The 22453-nt window shown below is 47.0% G+C and overlaps 1 protein-coding gene across 1 annotated transcript in view; it reads left to right on the top strand.

Moving 5' to 3' along the window:
• Nucleotides 1–19823: 19823 nt before the first annotated feature.
• UNC5B (unc-5 netrin receptor B) overlaps nt 19824–22453 on the top strand; it is a 90277-nt gene continuing 87647 nt past the window's right edge. Inside the window, exon 1 of the mRNA XM_004049554.5 lies at nt 19824–20348. Coding sequence (XP_004049602.4) covers nt 20270–20348 — 79 coding nt within the window. The 5' untranslated portion in view covers nt 19824–20269. The remainder of the gene's footprint in view (nt 20349–22453) is intronic.

The following is a 22453-nucleotide window of genomic DNA, read 5'->3' as shown; positions in this document are numbered from 1 at the left end:
TTGAGTTAAATATACCGAAATTATTTCCACCTTAACTCTTTTTGCTTTTTTAATGTAGCAACTAGAAAATGTAATATTACATGTCCAATTCATTTTAATATCTGTGAAACCCACATTGATAATACCTCTTTAAATTCTAACTTTGGTGGTATGTGTTCTCTTTTTTGCTAATCAGTATAGTTATGTGTTTATTCAATTGATATTTTCCGTTTGACTTTGGGAATTTTCTGTTTTGTTTGTCTGGTTCTGATTTTGTTTGGTTCTACCCTTTATTATTTTACGCCTTCTTTTTAACTTAGGTTTACTTTGTTCATCTTTTCCTAAGGTTTCACATGTATGCTTATAATTAAGATTCATCCATGAATTTTGTTTCTCCTATTGTCCTTGACAGATTTTGTGGTCAATCTCCCGCTAGCCTGATAAAATGTGTGCAGCGTGCTCGTGTCTTCTTTATGCTTTGGAAGATTTGTCACATATTGAAACTATTTCCTCACTAAAGTATGTATTAATACCTTCAGATTAAAAACATCACATATGTGACTTGCATTATGTTTCTACTGACAGTGTGGAAGCTCTTGAATGCTGGCCTGAATTTAGCATTAGAATCTGTACGAGCCCTTAAGTGACTCAGATGTAAGTGCCCTGGGAGGTCTTCCTGCTCCCCAAGAGTAAATAGGACTCCTTCTGTATGCTCTCGGAGTACCCCAGGTTCACCTCAACATTAGAAAAAAAGGTGCTATGATTTTAAGTCTTTAAGTCTATTTTATTCAAGATGCCTAGAGTCTGTGACTAAGATGTGTGAATTGGAGTTCTGTTTCTAGGCTGCAGTGTCCCCCACCCCCACCCTATGGTACCCAGAGAAGTCCTTGGTCCAGCCAGGCATGGAAAGCAGACATCGCCCACCCTTCCCACCTCCCTTCCCCTGGCCTAATCTCAGCTCAGGCAGGCCCAAGGCAGGCATCATGGGCCTAGGCCTCTACAAGCTTCCTGCGGCTGGTGCTGGCAGGGGGCGCCCAGGGGAGCACAAAGCTGGGGATAGCTCCTCAAAGGTGACACCCATCAGACCTGTTAGATCTGATGCCACAGAAGGAAGACACAGGCCAGTAAAATATGACCCCAGTTCCTGTCTCAAAATGTCTGGACTTGGCCACCTGCATGTAGAGCCCACCTCAGGCTCCCAGCTCTGCTCAAAGCTCCCCAGCCCAACACAGATTTGCCCAAGGGAAGATGAAGCTAGGGCCACATCCCCCTTCCCCAGGTCTAGGGAGGAACCAGATCAGCTTCCCTGGCCTGTTACATTTCTCTCTGTCCCCAGTCTCTGTGGATCCTTTTCATGGCACAGGATTTTAATCAGTCCTTGAAATCATCTTTGACCTGGTCCTTGTCACAAGGAGAGAATCTAAAGGGGGAAATTCTAAACAAGGCAGTTTCTAGGGGCTGGAGAGCTGGACTGGAATTGCTGGGTGGCCTTGGGAGAGTCACTTGGCTTCTCTGTGCCTGCTTAACCAAGTAGGAAAACTCTCCTGGAATCCCCTCTTACGTCCCACACCTTTACAGAGGGAAAGCAAGCTGGGGGAAAAAACAAAAGTCCTGTGTGTGTGCAAGCATGCAGAGATAGGAGCTCTCAGTACCTGGCAGCTGGATCCCAGACCCAGTAAGAAAATGGCTGTCCTGGCTGGGCGTGGTGGCTCATGCCTGTAATGCTAGCACTTTGGGAAGCCAAGGTGGGTAGATCACCTGAGGTCAGGAGTTTGAGACCAGTCTGGCCAACATGGCAAAACCCCGTCTCCACTAAAAATACAAAAGTTAGCCAGGCATGGTGGTGCACATCTGTAATCCCAGCTACTCAGGAGGCTGAGGCAGGAGAATTGCTTGAACCCGGGAGGCAGAGGTTGCAGTGAGCCAAGATCACGCCACTGTACTCCAGCCTGGGCAACAGAACAAGACTCTGTCTCAAAAAAAAAAAAAAAAGAAAAGAAAAGAAAAGAAGACAGCTGTCCTGTGGCAAGCTGGGTTTGCAAATCAAGATGGTAAGGGAACGTTGCTAACATTCTGCTTCCCGTTTCTCTTCAAAGACTCCTCTCTCTTTGAACACTTGGGGCACCTCATCTGTCTGTCTATAGGAATAGACCTATCTTGCTAATACATTCAGTCAAACACATCTGTGATGAAAAATGCAATTTTTCAGAGTTTTACAATTCCTAAAGCACGCTCTAATTTTTCCTCTACAACAGATTCTGAGCATATTCTTCCTCCATAGACCAAGGTCTTCCCTGAGATGTCACCCACTAAATATTCCCTCCCTGGTCCAAACCATCTCAGGGATGCTACAGCCTCACAAAGAGACCAGCCTCCTGCCCCCTCCACCTTTCCAAAGTCCCCACCCACGCACTCCCCTTACCCAGGCTCACTGTGGTTTCCAAACATTTAGTAGTGGGACCCTTTCTTTAAACAGATCCCAATGTGTAAACCAGCTCCTCTGAAGGAGGGAGGTGGGGTGTCTAGAATCCTCCTACTCAACACCCCTCCCCGCAGCCCTCTCTGGGCAGCACAGATTGAAAAATAACTGAGGCGCAGAAATGACTGGGAGCCAGAAGGACTGGGCCAAATAGCACAGGCCATTGTCTTGCCATTGACTTCAGGCAAGTCACTCCCCTCTCTGGGCTTTAGGACCATTTTGGTCAAATGAGAAGGTCGAGATGGGTGGGTCTGAACGCCAGGTAGCTGTCCTCCTCTGGAGTGAGTCACTGCACACCTGGAGGGCTTTGTGCACCTGCTTACACACTAATCGCCCCAAAATATGTCTCCCGTAGTGTTTCACAATGTCTGAAATTCCATTAGCACTTCCCTTTGGATCCTCAGTACTTTATATTCCCCTTGGATCTTGTTAAACTACAGGTGTGTATCTGTAAGAGGCAGAGACAGCTCATCAGATAAGACCTTAGTGAGCATGAGCTGCCATCTGGCAGATATGGGATTGGGATGCCAGTCTAGAGAGTCAACAGCCTAAGAATCAAAGACCAACTTTACCAACTTCATAAATTTCTGCAACTGACACGGGCAAGATTCACCCAGTGCAGCCAAGCTTCCCCTACAAACTCACCTCCCACTCCCACCCCATCCCTGACTCCTAACCCAGCCAGCATGCTGTTCCCATTCAACTCCAACAACAACAACTGACCAAGCACCTACTGTGTGCAGGTGCTATTCTCTGGGCTGGAGATTCAGCCATGAGAGGACAGACAAAGCCTCCAGCCCCAGACAAAGACACACAGTCAACAAGGAGACAACTGGGGGAGACAATTCAACCCATTCCAGGGCTCTTCATCATGCTTTTTTATAAGTTTCAGAAAAAAATACCAGTTGTCCATATCAAGCAGTATTATTTTGGGTGATGGCTTTGGCGAAGGGCAGGTAGAAATTATGGGGGGATTAAAGCCCCATACAGGGCCCCCTTTTGGTGTTGCCACTGGCAAGAGATGGGCCTGAGGCAGCCCCTCCATAAGAGAGGAGTACTCTGACCTCAGAGGACTGGATTACCCACCATTTAACGGGAGGCCACTGCGTGTCAGTGCTGTGGTGAAACCCTGTTAGCCTCAATAGGGAAGGTATAAGGTTTGAGAAGAAGAAGAAGGCCGAAGAAGAGACCTGGAGCCAGCAAAGGAGGCATGGGGTGTTATTAGGGGCCTACATACAGAGAGGCCAGAGGTGGTGGACTGGACAGGGGAACCGCCTTACATCTACAGTCCAGCGGCGGCAAGCTGGAAAAGAGATCCACCTTCCCACAGCCCAGTGGCAGCAGGCTGGACAACATAGCTGCACAGCCCAGCAGCAGCTGGACAGGAAAACTGCAACAGCTTGCAAACAGCATGCAGTTTACATCGCATTTTCACTTAACACCTTCCTCTTAACAGCCTCCACCTAGTAACCTTCATTTAACCCCAAACTCAGGGCCTCAATCTCCTGTATGGCCCGTGTTCCACGGGACAGGCCAGGGGCTCAAATGTTCCTCATAGACAAGGAATCAATCTCCTGGTTGGCCACGTTGGGATCCCCTAGTTCGGAACACACACTCAGGTGCATCTGCCATACAGGGTCATTCTAAGGGTATGCTTGTTATTGCTGTCAGGGGCATTTGCCCTGTAGCCAGGCACTGCACTAGTCACATCACAGTGCTTGGCTCATTTCCTCCTCACAGCAACCCCACCAGGCAGGCATCACCCTCATTTCCCACATGGGAAACTGAGGCTGGGACAGGCTGTGTCTTGTTGAAATTCACACAACTGTCAAAGAGAGGAGCTTGATCCCAGTCCAAGCAATCTGACTCCACAGCCTCTGAGTTTCACCACCTTGCCTTTGAGAGAGAGAGACAGAATGAATGAATAAATCACAGGGTGCTAGGCATTCCTCTAGGACTTGAATTCAAAGGGAAGCCAAAAGATCACCTGAGACTGCAGCCAAACCTTTCCCCAGTTCACATAACAAGATCAAAAAGCTGCTCATGGCCCTTGAGGTTGGTTAAGCATAGGTGAACTCAGTCTAATTACAACTGAAGCCCAGAACAAATCAACTCAACCCAAGAAGAATCTGGTTGATCTGCCCCTCACCCTAACCACCTAATATGGTTAGGCTCTGTGTCCCCAAATCTCATCTTGAATTGTAATCCCCATGAATCCTCACACGTCAAGGGAGAGACCAGGTGGAGGTAATTTAATCATGGGGGCGGTTCCCCCATGCTGCTCTCATGATAGTGAGTTTGCACAAGATCTGATGGTTTTATAAGGGGCTCTTCCCCCTTCACTTGGCATTTCTCCTTCCTGCCACCTTGTAAAGTAGGTGCCTGTCTTCCCCTTTGCCTTCTACCATGATTGTAAGTTTTCTGAATCCTCCCCAGCCATGCTGAACTGTGAGTCAGTTAAACCTCTTTCCTTTGTAAATTACCCAGTCTCAGGCAGTTCTTTATAGCAGTATGAAAACAGACTAAAATACCACCCAACAGAGAAAAATGCTTATATGCTATGTGAGAGAAACAAGCAAATAAAGGAAAAATTATATTTCTTTTTTATAGACTATATTCAGATAAAGTTTTAAAAAATATTCTTATGTATGAGGAAGTAGTAAAATACGTAGTGGTGTACTGGAGCCAGTTCTGTTCACAAAAACCAATTGTGCATATCTTTTCCTAATTGTCTGTTCTGTCATGTTATATTGTGCTGGTAGCTTGAACTCAGCTATAGTGAGAGTATTTATACAATGATAATTGGCAAATGCTACAAATCAGGGCTGCTGCATTGTTGACTTGCTGCTGCTGCCTCTTCAGAAAGTTGATTGTTAAACATTTATACATACCAATGAAAATATGACCTATAATCAAGAGAAAAAACAGTCACTAGAAGCAGATCAATAGATGGCCTAGTTATTAAGCAGAAAGGGACTTTAAAGTAGCTATTATAAATATTTTAGGGAATGTACAGAAAAATATGGGCACAAAGGGTGAAGAGATGGAGTTTTTCAGAAGAGAAATGGTAACTCTAAAGTGAACTAAGTGGATATAATAGAAATAAAAATGTTATTATCTGAAATAAAGGATTCATTTATGGTCTTAGACACTACAGAAGAAAGGATGAGTGAAACTTGAAGCTAGATCAATGCCAATTATGCAAACAAAAGCAGATAAAGAAAAATAATTGAAAAATAATGAATCATCAGTAACCTGTGGGTTAATACTAAACTAAACTATCCGATGTGTACAGTATTTGGAGTCCCAGAAGGAAAGGATAGATAATGTGGCAGAAAAAAACATATTTGAAGAAATAATGTTGCACAAAGAGAAATATTAACTTGTAGATCTAAGATGTTCAGTGAACCCTAAGCAGGATAAGTCAAAAACAAAAACAGACAAAACATCCTAGGCATATCATAGTCAACTTGATAAAAAAAAATGTAGAGTATGGTGGTTTTATAACATATCTACAAATTCTTTGATACCTATCCCTTCAAGAAGTGATGCCTAATTCTTCTCCCCATAAGTGTAGGTCTAACTTAGTGACTTCCTTCTGGTAAAGTGGGTGGCAAAAGAGACAGTGTGTAAGTTAAGATAAGGTCATAAAAGGTGCTGTGGCTGCCTCTGTGCTCACCCTAGGAGATTACTCACCCTAGGAGAAGTCAGATGTCATATAGTGAGGAGACTCAAGCAGACCCATGGTGAGGTCCACATAGTAAAAGAAAACAATGAGGGTTCTTGCCAACAATTAGCAAAGACCTAATGCCTCCTGCTAATGGCCTTATGAGTGAGCCATCCAGAGGTGGATCCTCCAATCTCAATTCAACCTTTAGATGATGGTAGTTCCAGCCAACATCTTGATTACAGTCTCATGAAAGATCCTAAGCAAGTGCCATGAAACTAAGCTGCTCCCAAATTCCTGACCCACAGATACTATAAAATAGTTGTTTAATTTGTAAATCACTAAGTTTGGAGGATAATTTGTTACACAGCAATAGATACCTAATGCAAAGAGAAAACCTGAAAGCAAATAGGGGAAAATGACTCATTATATTCAGAGGAACAACAGTAAGAAATAACATTACTTCCAAAAAGAAACAATGCAAACTAGAATATAATAAGATTTTTACCATGGTTTAAAAAAACAAACAAACAAACCTGTCAACTTACAATTCTATATGCTGCAAAAGTAGGCTTTAAAAATAACATCAAAATAAAGCATTTTTCAGATAAGTAGAATACGAAAGAATTTATTGCCATTATAGTCACATTAAAAGACATGATAGAGGATGCTCTTCAGACTAATGGGAAATTATGGCTGAAGGAAACTCACACCTATAGAAAGGAATGAAGATAGCTATAACTATAAAATACTCTTTTTCTTTTTAAATAAATCAAGAGAAATTTGTAAATTCTGTAAATTCGTAATTTTTTTTTTTTTTTTTTTTTTGAGACAGAGTCTTGCACTGTAGCCCAGGCTGGAGTGCAATGGCACGATCTCACTCACTGCTACCTCTGCCTCCTGGGTCCTGGTTCAAGCAATTCTCCTGCCTCATTCTCCGGAGTAGCTGAGATTACAGGCACTGTAATGGGATTAGCCACCATGCCCAGCTAATTTTTGTCTTTTTAGTAGAGATGGGGTTTCACCATGTTGGCCAGGCAGGTCTTGAACTCGACCTCGTGATCCACCTGCCTCAGCCTCCCAAAATGCTGGGATTACAGGCGTGAGCCACTGTGCCTGGCCTTGTAAATTTGTAAATTTTCTAATAAGAGAAAATAAATTCTGCTTTTAGACAAGATGCAGTAACGGGGGCTGCATATACCCTGTCATGTGAAACAGTAACAAAAAATGACAAAATATATGAAATATGCTTTTCAAGACACTGGACATCAAAAAGTGAAGAACAGTGATTCCTGAGATATGGGAACAAATGAGGGAGACCTATGATTGCCCCAGCACACTGTTTTAGAGTTTCCAGGGTACTGGGGCAAGAAGGGGGTTTCAGGTAGAGCCTGGTAGACACCCTGAGTTGAGGAGATAGAGATGAGAGTCCAGGGAGACTGAGGCATCTAGAGTTTGCAAGACAGAGCACCAGAGAGGAGAAGATGGCACAGAGGAGGGACTCAAGAGATCTGCAGAGAGCACCCATAGACTAGCCAGCAGGGTACTGATCGGCAAGGAACCACTTGAGACGATTCAAGGGAACAGTGTCTAAAGCCCACACAGGGCTGGGAACAGTGCCTGCTTCCACCAGCCAGACTGGAAAACCTCACAGTTATGGACATTGGGTAGAGCACTGAGAAGGGTCTTACCCTAGTGACAGGACATAACTAGCTCTCAACTAAACACTGCTGGTCCTGTCTAAAAATATCTCAAAAACAAGACCTGAATAACTTTCCAAGTAACTTAATTGTGTCCCAAAACAAAGTTCAAGAATATTTATAGAAAAACAAAATTTTCAGCACCCTAAAAGGATAATTCATAATGTCTGCTAGACAATCAAAATTTACCATGCTGAAGAGAAGTGGGAAATACGATTCATGGAGTAATCAGTCAATAAAAAATTTACCAGTTCTTATATTGTTAACTTAAACAGTTCTTATAAATGTATTCTGTTTGTTAAAAAGTCAGAGACATGAAAGACATTAAAAAGACCCAAATTGAACTTGGAAAGACGAAAATGAAAAGTACACAGTAGCCCCCTCTTATTCACAGTTTTAATGTCCACAGTTTCAGTTACCTGGGGTCCAAAAATATTAAATGAAAAATTCCAGGCCGGGCGTGGTGGCTCACGCCTATAATCCCAAAGCTTTGGGAGGCTGAGGGGGGCGGATCACCTGAGATCAGAAGAGAGACCAGCCTGGCCAACATGGCGAAACCTCATCTCTACTAGAAATACAAAAATTAGCTGGGTGTGGTGGCACACGCCTGTAATCCCAGCTACTCGGGAGGCTGAGGCAGGAGAATTGCTTGAACCCAGGAGGCAGAGGTTGCAGTGAGCTGATATCGCACCACTGCACTCCAGCCTGGGAGACAGAGCAAGAGACTCTGTCTCAAAAAAGAAAAAAGAAATATTTCCAGAAATAAACAACAAGCAAGTTTTAAATTGCACACACACCTTTCTGAGTAGCATAATGAAATCTCAGTCATCCATTTGTCCAGCATACCCATCCTGTATATGTGACGAACCCATTACTAACTTCATAGCCATCTTGGTTATCAGATCCACTGTACTACATTGCAGTGCATGGGTTCAAGCGGCCCTTCTCTGACTTAATAATGGTCCCAAGACACAGGAGCAGTGATGCTGGCATGTTGTTATCATTGTTCCATCTTATTATTTGTTGTTGTTAATGTCTTACTGTAACTAATTTATAAATTAAACTTTTTCGTGGATATGTATCTATAGGAAAGTTGTCTCTTGGTATTCTCAGAGGATTGGTTCTAGGACAGCCCCCTCCCCAGCCCCCATGGATACCAAAATCTATGGTTGCTCAAGTCCCTTATATAAAATGGCATAGTATTTGCATATGTAAACTAAAAATAAAATTCTAAGTCCCCTACCAACTGAATGGACTGCCTCTTGCCCAAGGGGACCCTGGAAAAGCCTTAAAAACTGAGTTCCTGGAAATGACAGGACAGGAGGTCAGACACTCCTCATTATACCTCCTCCCTTTTAGAGTTTAGACACAACAACTGACCACCATTGATATTAAAATAGACTGTAAGACTGACAGAACAGACTCTTTGTGGCAATAAGATAACAAATTATAAACAGGACCTTAGGCCATGCCAGACAAATGTTAAGTTGCATACCCCCTACACTTAAAGGAGAAGCTATGTTATAACTGCCACAGGCTTTTCTTTCTCTCTAGCAGCTAAACAAGCACTGGCCTGGAGATAAGCAAGATTAACACAATTTGTAGCTCCATCAGATGCTGAGTAAATGACCCCAGCCCCTGTTCCACCACAACTATAGCTTTGATTGGACTGCTGATTCCGGTAACCTTCTGATTAAGGAGACCACTGACCGTGGACTGGTTCTGGCCCAGTTACAGAGGCTGTGCGTTGAGTGCCTTTGTGTCTCTGCCTGCCTTTTGACTTATAGGGCCTTACTGTAATACATTTAAATATTAAGTCTCCACCCCAAGGTGAACATGGGTTGTATGTTACATGCATGTTCTATATACCTGCATTCAGGACTACCCTCATGAATATTCATAATTTCCCCTGTAACCTGTTGAATATGTATATTTAGCCAACCCTTTCTATACAAAGCTGCTACCCCAACCCCTCCTCCTTCAAAGTGCCTGGCTCTGGTCTTTGCCTGAGGCTATGCGTTCCAGCCTGCAGGACGGCCACTTCGCAGGCTGTAACCTTTTACAGGAAATAAAGTCACCTTTTCTATATTTACAGATCTCATGATTTTTAAAGTTAACACAGATAATCTATGCACATCCTCCCATATACTTTAAACATCTCTATATTATTTATAATACCTAATACAATGTATATGCTATATAAACCGTTGTTAGACTGTATTTTTAAAATTTGTAGTTTGTTATTGTTATTTTCTATTGCTTTTTTAAAAAAAAAAATACTTTTGATCTGCAGATGGTTGAATCCATGGATTAGGAACCCACAGATACAGGGGGCCAACTATATATAGAGGGCTTGATACTATCCAATTTCAGGTGTCCACTGGGGGTCATGGAATACATCTCCAGTAGATAAGGTAGGACTACTGTACATATTATCTGTTTCCATTTATGTGACGTTCTGGAATTAGCAAAACTCACCTATGATGTTAGAAACCAGAATAGTGGCTGCCTCTGCAGGATGACGATTACCTGGGAAGGAGCTCAAGGGAATTTTCTGAGATGATGGAAATGTTCCTATCTTGGTTAGGATTGTGGTTACTAGATGTCTTTACTTGTCAAATTTCATAGAATTTTACACTTTAGACCTGTGTATCTCATTGTATGTAAATCACACCTCATTCAACTTTTTAAAAAGAGAGAGAAGAGGAAACAGAGCAGGAACATGGGTATGCTAGTTCTTTAACTTTCCTGTCCTTGACCTTCTCCACCACTGGGTTCCCCTCATTCCAACAGTCAACACTCCCCAGCCAGCATCAGCCTAGGTCCTGTTTCCTACATGTCCTTGGGTGATAATGTTCTGGGCAACAATCATTGAATTTTTCACAGCTTTCTCAATTTGGAGCAGAAGCTGTCACTTGTTTAAAAATAACTCAACATACAACTTACAAAATTAATTTAAAGAAAACGTAGAATTCTTGAAAAGTTTCGCCATATTAAGAGAGAACTCTTATCTCTACAAACGCATATGGTAGTCCCCTCACTTAACCTGGAGTCTACATTCCTAGACCCTGGTGGATGCCTGAAACCTTGGATAGTCCCAAACCCTATTATATACTGTTTTTTCTTATACGTACACACCTATGAAAAAGTTTAATTTATAAATTAGGCACAGTAAGAGATGAATAATAATGAATAATAAAATACAGCAATTATACCAATTAGCCAGCATTGCTACTCTTGTGTTTTGGGGCCATTATTATGTCAAATAAGAATTACTTGAACACAAGCATTAAGATACCACCACAGTGGATCTGATAATAAAGATGGCTACTGAGTTACTAACAGGCAGGTAAGGTAGACAGTGTCCATACACTAGGCAAATGGATGATTCATGTCCTAGGTGGGACAGAGTGGGATGGTGTGAAATTTCATCACTGTACTCAGAAAGTCGCAGTTTAAGACTTTTGAAAGCCTGGTGCGGTGGCTCATGCCTGTAATCCCAGCACCGTGGGAGGCTGAGGCAGGAGCATTGCTTGAGTCTAGGAGCTCGAGACCGGTCTCAGGCCTTTGGCCACAGACCGACATGGTGTCACAGACTGACATGGAGAAACCATGTCACTACAAAAAAAAATGAAAATCGCCAGGTGTGGTGGCATATGCCTGTGGTCTTAGCTGCTCAGGAGGCTTAGCTGACATGGGAGGATCACTTGAGCCCAGAAGGTCGAAGCTGCAGTAAGCCTTGTTCATGTAACTGCATTCCAGCCTGGGTGACAGAGACCCTATCTCAAAAACAAAAGACATGGATTGTTTCTGGAATTTTCTATTTAATATTTTTGGACTTCAGCTGACTGTGGGTACGTGAAACCTTGGATAAGGGGGGACTTCTGCACATAGCGACAGCTTTGAGTCCTGCTTACACGATGCCAGCAATGATGAAGAATCATTAGGAACAGCAGATCTAGAAGCAATTAATAAAAAGCTAACCAGATCCAACTTTTAGTTCAGAAGAAATCGATTTGATAACAAAAGAGTTGAACAAAGAGAAATCTAAATATTCTAAACCAGAGGTTGGCTGCTGAAATTTCAAGAAGGATGGGATATCTGACAAGGGGCACTCCCCATACGGCCATTCATCAAGGAGTCAGAAGACAACAGAAAAGAGTTTTTCACCTATCTCTCCTCCCGCACACACGCATACTCCACTTTGCTATAGGGTTTCTTTCCTCTGCCTCTTCCTTCAGTAAAGATCTTTATAGCCAATGTATCCAGGAGGACAGTCCACAGCACGGGGGCCTCCTCTTCCTCCTGGTCTTTCAGAAAGCATCTGTGAATCACCTTCAGCATACTTGCCACTGGAAGACATCTTTGGCATTTAGCCTGAAAATAATAGTGAATTATCTTCAGTGCTGACTCAGCTTTCAAAAGAGCCTGCTACTGAAAATCCAGAACCACAACAAGAAATGTGGGAATTTTGTCTCTCTTCCAAATTTATTTTTAATTATCTCTCATTTTTAGTTTAAGGAAGTGCTATACCTTCAGTGATTACACTTCTGCCTAAATGAAAGCTTCACAGTATTATAATTCTTGAGCTAGTGTTTTGTAAATAAAGCTGATTTACATATTAATCCCATTGAGTGAATTATTTACTTTATCTTTTACTCTCTGGATAGTATAAATATTGTGTTTAATTTGATTAAGGGTTCATGACACATGAACAATACTGGAAGTATCACATGCACAATGCTGAAATTGAATATATTTGAAATGGCAAAAGACATTTTTATATGTCAAAAGGTGTTTCATTGTAGTTTTAAGACAAATGTGAAGTGGCCTGATGTTTTTATTAGACAAAGTAACTTGATATTTACCTGAATACATTTAAATTGGAATGTTTAAAACAATAGAGAGTGAGAAAGTTTAATAGGACTATCTCATTATTTTAAGCCCTGTTAGACTATATGTAGCCTCTGCCCTTCCTCATCCCCCTACACAGATAACTCCCCATCCGTAAGTCCAGGCAGAACCTTGAAAAGGTTGGTAATGTGGACTAGTCATAAGAATGTGCGTCTAAAAGCTCAGGGTCAGTACTTACCAGCTGACCTTAGACAAGTCATTTTCCCTTTTGGAGCTGTGGTTTCCTTTGTCATAGGCCATGATTAACACCAGCCTCTAGGAACAATTGAGATGATCAGTGGGAAATCATGTCATTAAGATAAAAGAACTACACACAGGGGATTTAAAGAGGCAGCGCCTTGTGTTTGTTTAACGTACAGGCTTAGAAGCCAACAGCCTAGGTTTGATTCTAGCCTCAGTTTCTAGCTAAGCAGGGAAACCAAGTCTGTTTTCCCATTTTTAAAAGGGATGGACAAAGGGATGATTTCATCACTCAGAAAGTCACAGAATTTAAGACTTACGAATTGTTTTGTTTTTGGAATTTTTCATTTAATATTTTTGGACTTCATTCGACTGTGGATAACTGAAACCATGGAAAGGAAAACCGCAGATAAGGGTGGGGAACTTCTGTACATACTGATGGCTTCTGGTCCTGCTTAAAAGATACCAGCAATGAGAACTACTTTTTAATGGGGAAAATCACAACATCTCCTCATGGGTAATCATGGAGAATGAAGGAGCTAACTCAGACGGAGCTCTTGGCAGGGTTTCTAGCTTGCTATAGTTGCCTGTGTGATGGTTAATATTAGGTGTCAACTTGATTGGATTGAGGGATGCCTAGAAGACTGATATAGCATTGTCTCTGGGGGTATCTGTGAGGGTGTTGCCAGAGGAGATTAACATCTGAGACAGTGGACTGGAAGAGGAAGACCCACTCTTGATGTGGGTGAGCACCATCCAATCAGCTGCCAGTGTGGCCAAAACAAAGCAGGAGGAAGGAGGTGGGATAACCTTACTTGCTGGGTCTTCTAGCTCCCTTCTTTTTCCCCTGTGCTGGATGCTTCCCTCGGCTCCTGCTGCCCTCAGACATCAGACTCCAGATTCTTCAACCTTTGGACTGTGGGACTTGCACCAGTGGCTTGCCGGGGGCTCTCACACCTTTGGCCACAGACTGAAGGCTGCACCATCTGCTTCCCTGGTTTTGAGGCTTTCGGACTCGGACTGAGCTGCTACCAGCTTCTCTCTTCCCCAGCTTGCAGACAGCCTATCGTGGGACTTCATCTTGTGAGCATGTGAGCCTATTCTCCCTATATACATACATATATCCTATGGGTTCCGTCCGTCTGGAGAACCCTGACTAATACACCCAGCATACACTAGCTAGCATGCTTATTTCTTAAGATACTGACCACTCCTGTAGCATCAGTCAGTCCTGTGCTCACTGCTATGTGCTGGGAAGTCCACAGGGACCTTTAACTCACCAAGTCCAAACCCAAATCCACCACCCTCTCCCCAGCCCAGCCATCCTCCTCCTTTCACCATGTCTCTCCTTGCAACCTCTGCCACCCGACCCAGCTCCCCTCCCTTCCTCCATCCCTAAGTACCCACCCTCCCTCAGGCACCAAATCTGGGGAACTCTTTCTCCCTCTGCAGAGTCCCTAGTTTCTGCCACCTGAATCCCTGGGCCAAGGCCCCATTGTCCCAGGACCATGCAGTGGCCACCTTGTTGGCTCCTGCTCGGTCTGCCCTGACACCCAGCCGCAAGGAAGCTCCCATGGCACAGCTCCAATGAGGCCTCTCTCCAGCTCAATCAGCACCCATGACTCCTGTTTCATACAGAATCAAATCTCATCTCTAGCACAGCAGGCCTTGCCCTTGTGTAGAGATTTTTCCCTTCTTGGCCTTCTGGTGTGCTGTTTGAGGGGCAGTATGAGGATGTGGCCACCTCCTGACCATACCATCACATACCTAACTCTAGGCCTTTGCTCACGTGGTTTGCTCTGCCTGGACTCCCTCCTGAGTTCTCCATGTTTAAGGTTTCCTTCTCACTCTTAGGTCTAGCTTCCAGCATCCCCCATTCAGATAAGCCCCCCAATCCCCACCCCCGGCAATGCCAGGGCATGCTAGCTACAGCCTGCTGCATGTGCCAGCTCTGGCTCAGCCTGCCTTTTCTCTGCCCCATAAAGCATAAGCAGGACTGGATACATAATCTCCAGGGCCCAGTGTAAAGTGGAAATCAGAGCCCTTTGTTCCAAATTATTAAGAATTATGAAATGGATAAATCCTAGTTGAGGGACATTCTACAAAATACCCAATGAATAATTCTCAAAACTGTCAAGGTCATCAAAAACAAGGAAAGACTGAGAAACTGTCACAGCCAAGGGGAGCCTGAGGAGTCACAATGACTGTATGCCATGTGGGATCCTGAATGGGATCCTGGAACAGAAAACAGAAGGACATTAGGTAAAAACTAAGGAGATCTGAATGAACTTTAGCGCATAATAATGTATCAGTGGTTCATTAATTGTAGTAAAGGTACCATGCTAATGCAAGATGTTAATAATTAAGGAGACTGGGTGAGGGGCATATGGGAACTTTCTGTACTATATTTGCAATTTTTCTGTAAAACTAAAACTGTTCTAAAATGAAAAGATGGCCTTTTAAACATTCACAACAATAAAAGAATTTTGAGAAGGTGACAGCAGAGGCGATAAATAAGTTATAATGTCCAAGACAGAATCGAGATTTGAACCCGGATCTGCCTGAGCCCAAGGCTTTTGTGACCAACTGCTTGCATTGCCTGAACAGCAGTGAGAAGACCCTGGAGGGGTTGGCGGAAAAGATTGGGGAAGCAGGATGGAAGGAAGAAGGTTGTCACAGTACTTAGCAGAGGTTAAGAGTCCAAGTTTAATGACCTAGGCCACATATAGTATGATTCCATTTATATGAAATGTCCAGAATAGGATAAAAATTAGATTAGTGGGTGCCAGGGGCTGGGGGAGGGGAGAATGGGGTTAATGGTATGGGGTTTCTTTTGGAGGTGATAAAAATGTTCTCCAATTAGGTAGTGGTGATGGCTGCACAACATTGGGAATATACTAAAAACCACTGGATTGTGCACTTTAAAATGTTTAAAGCGGTACTTTTTTTTTTTTTTTTTTTTTTCTGGAGACAGAGTATCACTCTGTCGCCCAGGCTGGAGTGCAGTGGCACGATCTCGGCTCACAGAAAACCTCTGCCTTCTGGGTTCAAGCGATTCTCGTGCCTCAGCCTCCCAAGTAGTTGGGATTAACAGAGCACGATACCATGTCTAGCTAATTTTTGTATTCCTAGTAGGGATGGGGTTTCGCCATGTTGGCCAGGCTGGTCTTGAACTCCTGACCTCAAGTGATCGGCCCGCCTCCGCCTCCCAAAGTGCTGGCATTACAGGCGGGAGCCACTGTGCCCGGCCGAAGAGATTTAGAATAGTACCTGGCATATAGTAAGCACTCAACCTTAGCTCTGATAATATTATTACAAAGAGATGGTAAAGCGTTAAGGACTTCAGCTTTAGGCGCTTCCCTTCTCCAGGGTCCAGGTTTTTGGGGTCCGTTCTGGACCGAACGACTCAGGGGAGGCATCGCGAACTCATTCCCAAGCCTTCCCACTCAAGATCCTGCAAACGGAGTCGTCTGAGTGCCACTTCCCCTGACAACCCGGGACAAGGACCCTGTCAGGGCGGCCCCAGGCGGGGTGGGGCCAGGACAATTCTCCCATCGCCGGAGGAGGGAGACTGGCGGCCACGGGGAGGCGTAAGCGGCAGCGCGCCGCCTGGTGGCACCTTCGCGCACACGGTCCCGGCGGAGCGGGAGGCGTCAATCCCAAGCTGGCAGCCACTCCTTCCGGGAGCCCCTACAGCCGCTTTAAAATCGTAATTGTTATCAAATAGGCAGTTTTTATACAGCCAGATTATTGGCCTTATTATTCTTAATACTGTGAAGTAATTATTATTCCTGTTTTACAATTGAGGAAACTGACGCTGGGAAAGTTTCAGTAACTGGCTTAAGATCCCCCAGCAGGTAAGAGCAGCCCCCAGGTCCAGGGCCACAGCCCTCCAGATCCAGAACTCTTTCCTACACACTCCTGTGGTTTGAGAGAAGTGATGGTAGCCGGTGGAAGCATCTGCAGTCCCCACCAAGGGTGAGAAATGGCTCTGGGACTGATTTCAAAGCAGATCTATGTCTCAAAGCCTGCCCTACTTCCAGCCTCAGAACCCCCAGACCCCAGGAAATAGAGGGGAGGGGAGGGTGGGGCTCACATAGCAACTCTTAGGCCCTTTGACCATCAACCCCTTTCCCCCCAGCCTTATTAATGTACCCACTCAACCAAGGTTGCTTGCATCCCTGCTATGCCAGAAACTGTCTTCAGTGCTAGATATATCATGGGGAACAGGGAACACAGGGCACCTGACTTCAAGCAACTCACTGCCTCGTCCTCATGCTTAACTCCCAGCAGGGTGCCTTTGCTGTGAGGCCCATGGCACTGGGTTTGGGAACACCCTGGCAAATCTTAATCCTGCTATCCTAATGTGTCATCCCCCAGGCAGGGACCCTGCCCATTCTTCACCCATCCCAGGGAAAGGTATGGCTCAGGGGGAGTCTGACTCCCTCTGAAGCCCCTTCCCTGGCCTCAACTGACAGCCTGCACTCTTGAGATGCCAGGGCTGGAGAGGAACCACATCTGCAACTGCTCAGCTGCAGGTGGCTAGAGAAGGCTCAGAGACTTGGTACAGGAGCAGGGGCACAGAGCAGTTACAGAGAGATTCCCAACATGCAAAATCCCATACCCTGATGCTGGAGTCCTGGAGGGAGAGCAGGGCCCGGAACCTCCCATGAGTATATTTCAAGAGTTGAGAGAGTGGTTAGGCTGAGAAGGGAAGTGGGGCAGGGACTGGCAGGAGAGGGGGTAATGTCTTCCTTTTGCTTGCCCCCATCTCCAGTCCCCCTTCTCTCCAGCCAGGAATTAAAGCCGTGAAACCTGATACTTGGACTAGAAGGGCCTGCTGGGTACACTTTACCACCTAAACAGCAAAGTTCCAAGGGCTGGAACTTTTTATTAAAATCTCCAATACCCCACTGGCCTGAAGGAGAGAGAGAAAGAGGTTGGGGGGAGAGAGAGAACATGCTGTGGTCTCTGCATGCTGCCCGTCTCTGCTGAGGTCCCTGCTGAGCTCTCCAGCACAGGCACAACCTTGACCATGTGCCTGCATCCAGAGGATGACCGTCAGATGTGGGTCTTGGCACAGGCGTGCCTGTATGTGTTTCCTGGCAGTAGTTAAGTATCCAAATATCTATTTGTCTTGGGAGTCATCTGCCTATTTGTGTTTTTAGTTGTGTGCGCCTGTGTGTTTGCTTTTTTTAGGCATACATCTTTGGTATGTGGGTGTCTCTGGAGTCGTGTGCCTATTTGTAGGTGTGATGTTTATGGGAGGTGAAACATTGCACCTGTTGTCTTTGTTGTATGTTTTCGTGTGTGTACTTTTGCAGTGTGTATGGGTGGGTAGTTGTGTGTGTGCATGTGTATTTGCAAGGTGGAGTTGTTTGGGTGTGCTGAGCTGTTGACTGTCTCATCCACTGCCCTTGCTAGGGCTGTCAGAGGCCAAGCTAAGCAACCTACCTTTGCCCACAGCAGCCTTTCTCAATTGATGGAAGTTCTTCCCCCAGGGAGTCCCAGTCCACCCGTTGCCACCCTCCTGATGCTGGGTGCCCAGTGACAGAGGGTTAGGGAGATGTGCTGATGGCATGCACGACCTCCCCTAGATACTCCAGACCCCGGCTTGTGAGGGGAGTGTGTGTGGAGAGGGTACTAGTCCTGCCTTCACCTCACCTCTGGGGAAACAGCTAGGACAGTCCCCTTCGCACAGCCCAATCCAGCCCCAGGGAAGGTGTTCAAGTGAGGCTCCCCCGTTTAGAGGGTTTCTTTCCAATCCCATCTCCCCCATACCCTTTGCTCAGTCACTCAGTCACTCCAAGCAGTGTGATCTCTGGCAGGTGGCTTTACACCTCTGTGCCTCAGGTCCTTCATCTGTAAAATGGGATGTAAATGGTGCTTACTTCAGAGGGTTGTGAGAATTAACTGACATGATGCATACAGAGTGCTTAGCCCTGTGCCTGGCACAGGGAAGGTCTTTGCCTATGTTAGCTGATCCGCTCCTTCTGATCTCTCTGGGTTTCAATCCCAAGACACTGCCCATCCTTCAAACCTCACCTGTCCCCATGTGCTCCTTGGACCACCTTTGGGTGGTCAGGACTTTCCCCCTGGAATCAGACTGGCTGGGAGGGGAGAATCTTGGAAAGAGATTATTGACACTTGCACTGCAATTTCCACACAAGTTTTAAAATTTAATTCTATACCCCCTTATGAAATAGTTATCCTTTTCCTCCATTTTACAGATGATGATGAAGGGAGCAACAGAATTGTTAAGTAACTTGTTCAAGGTCACACAGTAAATAAGGGGCAGAGTCCAAGTTTACACTGAGCCAAAAATGGCTGTCCCACTGTCAGGTAGGAGGCTAGTTTACAACAACGCAGGATCAGAGTGCTGGAGGGGTTTCCAGGGGTCTGGTTAACAGTTCTGCCGGAGATCATACAGACAAGCAGAGCCAGCCAGGATGAACCTAATCTATTCCCAGCTTCATATCGCTGTAAGCCCCCGCGTAACCAGGACTTGGGTGTTCTCATTTTGGGAGCCTTTTTTTGGAAAGACCCCCACATGTGGAAGGCAGAGCGCATACTACAGACAGGGGAGCCAAAAGTGAGAGTCCTATGTTTAATCAGAGGAGAAAGCTGACATGGCCAAGCCAAATGAAGGCGCAAAGCCAGATTTCCTTAATTTGGGGGAGCGAAAATTGGGCCGCCTCCACGTCTAGCCATTCTCCAGCGGCCGGGTTTTTCAAAACGCTGCGCCCAGTGTCTCGCGAGGACCCTCCCCCCGGGTCCCCCAGCTCTGCCGCGGCCGCGCCCAGATGGCCGTCGGATCCCCCCTCAAGGTCCCCCTGCCGGCTCCGCCCTCGGCCGCCCAGGCCCCGCCCCGGCCGCGCGCGGTCCCCTCCGCTGGCGAACTCACTCCGGCGAGCGAGCGGCGGCGCTCGGCATTGTGGCAGGCTGCTGGGGCCGGCTAGGGCGCCGGAGCCGCACGCAGCCGCGGGGCTCCGAGAGGCGCGCGCTGGGGCTGGGACTGCGCGGCGCCGCCGCTGCGAGCGCCACTGAGCGGTCGCGCAACTTCGGAGGCACAGCGCCGGACCCAGGCGAGCGCTCGGAGACCCGGAGCCAGAGGGGCGCGCCGGAGCCTGGTTCGAGAGCCGGCGCCAGGCACCCACCGCGCTCCGAGTGCCAGGCGGCCCTCCGCGCAGCGTGGCTTCCGCTGCCCCCACGGAAGGCACGGGCTGGCGCTGCCGGGCGCCGGGGAGGACGGCGAGGAGGAGGCGGCGGCGGCGGCGGAGACGGCGGCGGCGAGGCTGGGGCCAGGGAGACAGCCCTGGGGGAGAGGCGCCCGAACCGGGCCGCGGGAGCATGTGGGCCCGGAGCGGAGCTCGGGGCGCGCTGCTGCTGGCACTGCTGCTCTGCTGGGACCCGAGGCTGAGCCAAGCAGGTAGGAAGCGATCGGGCCTGGGGGCGCGGGGCTAGGGGACCCTTGCGCCTTACTCTGTCCTGAAGTTGAGGTGGTCTTTCGTCGCATCGATGCGCGCAGGAAAAGCGGCAAGGGCGCCCAAGTTAGAATGTAGATTTTACTGCCTCCCAAAGTGGGCAATGGCGCATCCACATCGCGGGAGGGGGGAGGAGGGAAGGGGGTTCACAGTAAGCTGAACCTGCTCGCTCCTGAAAGGGATCCCTTCTTCTCCCTGGAAGGGGTGTAGGAGTCAGGGTCTGAGTCTCCGGGAGGATCCGCCTCTTGGGGACGCCCGGCTCTCCGCGCGCCTGGCATCCGCCCCGAAAAAGAACATTGGCTACATAAGCAAGGTGTGCGCTTGCTGCCGTACGCCGGTAACTTACTAGTCTGGTCCCAGCTCGCCTAGGCTCTTACGCGCTATAGGGACAGGAATCTGCAGGCTAGAGGGAGAGAGCGAAAAGACCTGCTGAACACAGGAAGCGCTCCGGCAGCCGGGGCAGGCCGGCTTGCAGGGCTCCTGAAGCGGGGAGGGCTAAGTCTTGCACACATAGCTTTCCCCGAGATCGCTGGGCCCGCAGGTCTGGAAGAATTATTATTATTATTATTATTATTATTTTCTGAGTGTTGGAGTGTGTGTGTGTGTGTGTGTGTGTGTGTGTGTGTGTGTGTGTGTGTGTGTGTGTTGGATGCGGGCAGAGGTTCTTAGCGATCCTGCGGAGTTTCCTTTTAAATGGGTCACTGACATTCTCGCTGTCCGGGGAACAGACTAGGTGCGCTCTCCTTGGTACAGCGCCCGCTCTGGACCCACCAAGATGACTTCAGCGAACTGGTGGGCTCCGAAATAAAGTCCCTAACCCGCCTCTCTCGCCGTGGATGAATACGTTTCTCGCTCGTCCTGTAGCTGGACCCGGCGTCGCTGGCTGGGCTGCGTCTTCTCGGGGAGGCTGTGGACTGACTGGAGCCAGCCTCTCTCTGGTACCCGAACCCAAGCAAGTGGGCTGGCCACGGCTGCCGGGCGCCTCGGCTCCGGAGCCAGGTGGGGACGGGGCCTCCTGCACGGAGTCCTCTCTGAGTTGAGGCTGAGAATGGAGCAGGAAAACTGGAGCAGAAAGTGGACGAGATGACGCAGCCCTCCCCACCTCCTACCTCCTGCTGCGAAGTTGACATCCGCCCTTCCCCCTTCCATAGCCAAAGATTCCTCATTCTGGAATTAGTGATTCCCACGGCCAGGAGTGAGGGCTTGGCTTTAGCACATTCCCCACTTTTTTTTTTTTTTTTTTTCTGGTGCAAGTCCTGTGCAGTAGAGTTACAACACTCAACCATTTGATCCAAGTTAATTATGATTTGGGCAGACTCTGGTATTTAAAGCAGTGTTTTGAAGTTGGAAGGTAATGATGGGGATGGGGAAGGCAGGTTGCTGAATGTCCAACCTTGTTTTAAAGGGTGCAGTTAGACGTGGGAGGTGCTTGGTTGGGGTGCTGGTTTCTGGTTGGAGGGGGGTTGAGGAGATGATTGAAGGGTAGGGTGAAGTCTCTGTAAATGGCACATGGGCAGGGTTGTGTCTTGGGAAGCTGCTTTTGTACCAGCAGGACAGTGGGATCAGGAATAAATACTTAGGTTATCAGGAATGAGGGGCTGCTGTAGGAGAAAGACAAGACTGGTTGGCCTATAGTTCTCTGGGTGGGTGGGCTTGGCCAGGAAGGCTGGGGGTGGCCTGCATTTCCTGCTTAACAAAGCATCCAGCCCCCACCTTCCCCAGAAGAAACCCCAGGCCCAGGGCTTTGATGGATTTGGGCACGAATGGTGCCCAGTCAGAAATGGCCTCTAATACCCAGCTTTGATTTCTCACCAGCGAGCAGAAGCGGTGTTGGAATTGTGCTCATTACTTAGCGCGGCAGGAGCTGCCTGCCCACCAGCCTGGAGAGGGGCCAACTGGTGGGGTCGGCCTGCAGCCTTCTCATTGCCCAGAATGTGTGGCCCTTAGAAACCTGCCTTCAGGAGGGAGAACATGTCCCTTCCTCCCACACAATCTTGTTTTTCTCTAATGCCACAGGCACAGAGCATCATTCTTTCAGAATGTTCTTTGG

Source organism: Gorilla gorilla, chromosome 8, assembly GCF_029281585.2.
Source record: "Gorilla gorilla gorilla isolate KB3781 chromosome 8, NHGRI_mGorGor1-v2.1_pri, whole genome shotgun sequence".
NCBI lineage: Eukaryota > Metazoa > Chordata > Mammalia > Primates > Hominidae > Gorilla > Gorilla gorilla.
Note: the sequence above shows the minus strand (reverse complement) of the source record. Positions and strands in the feature narration are given on the sequence as shown.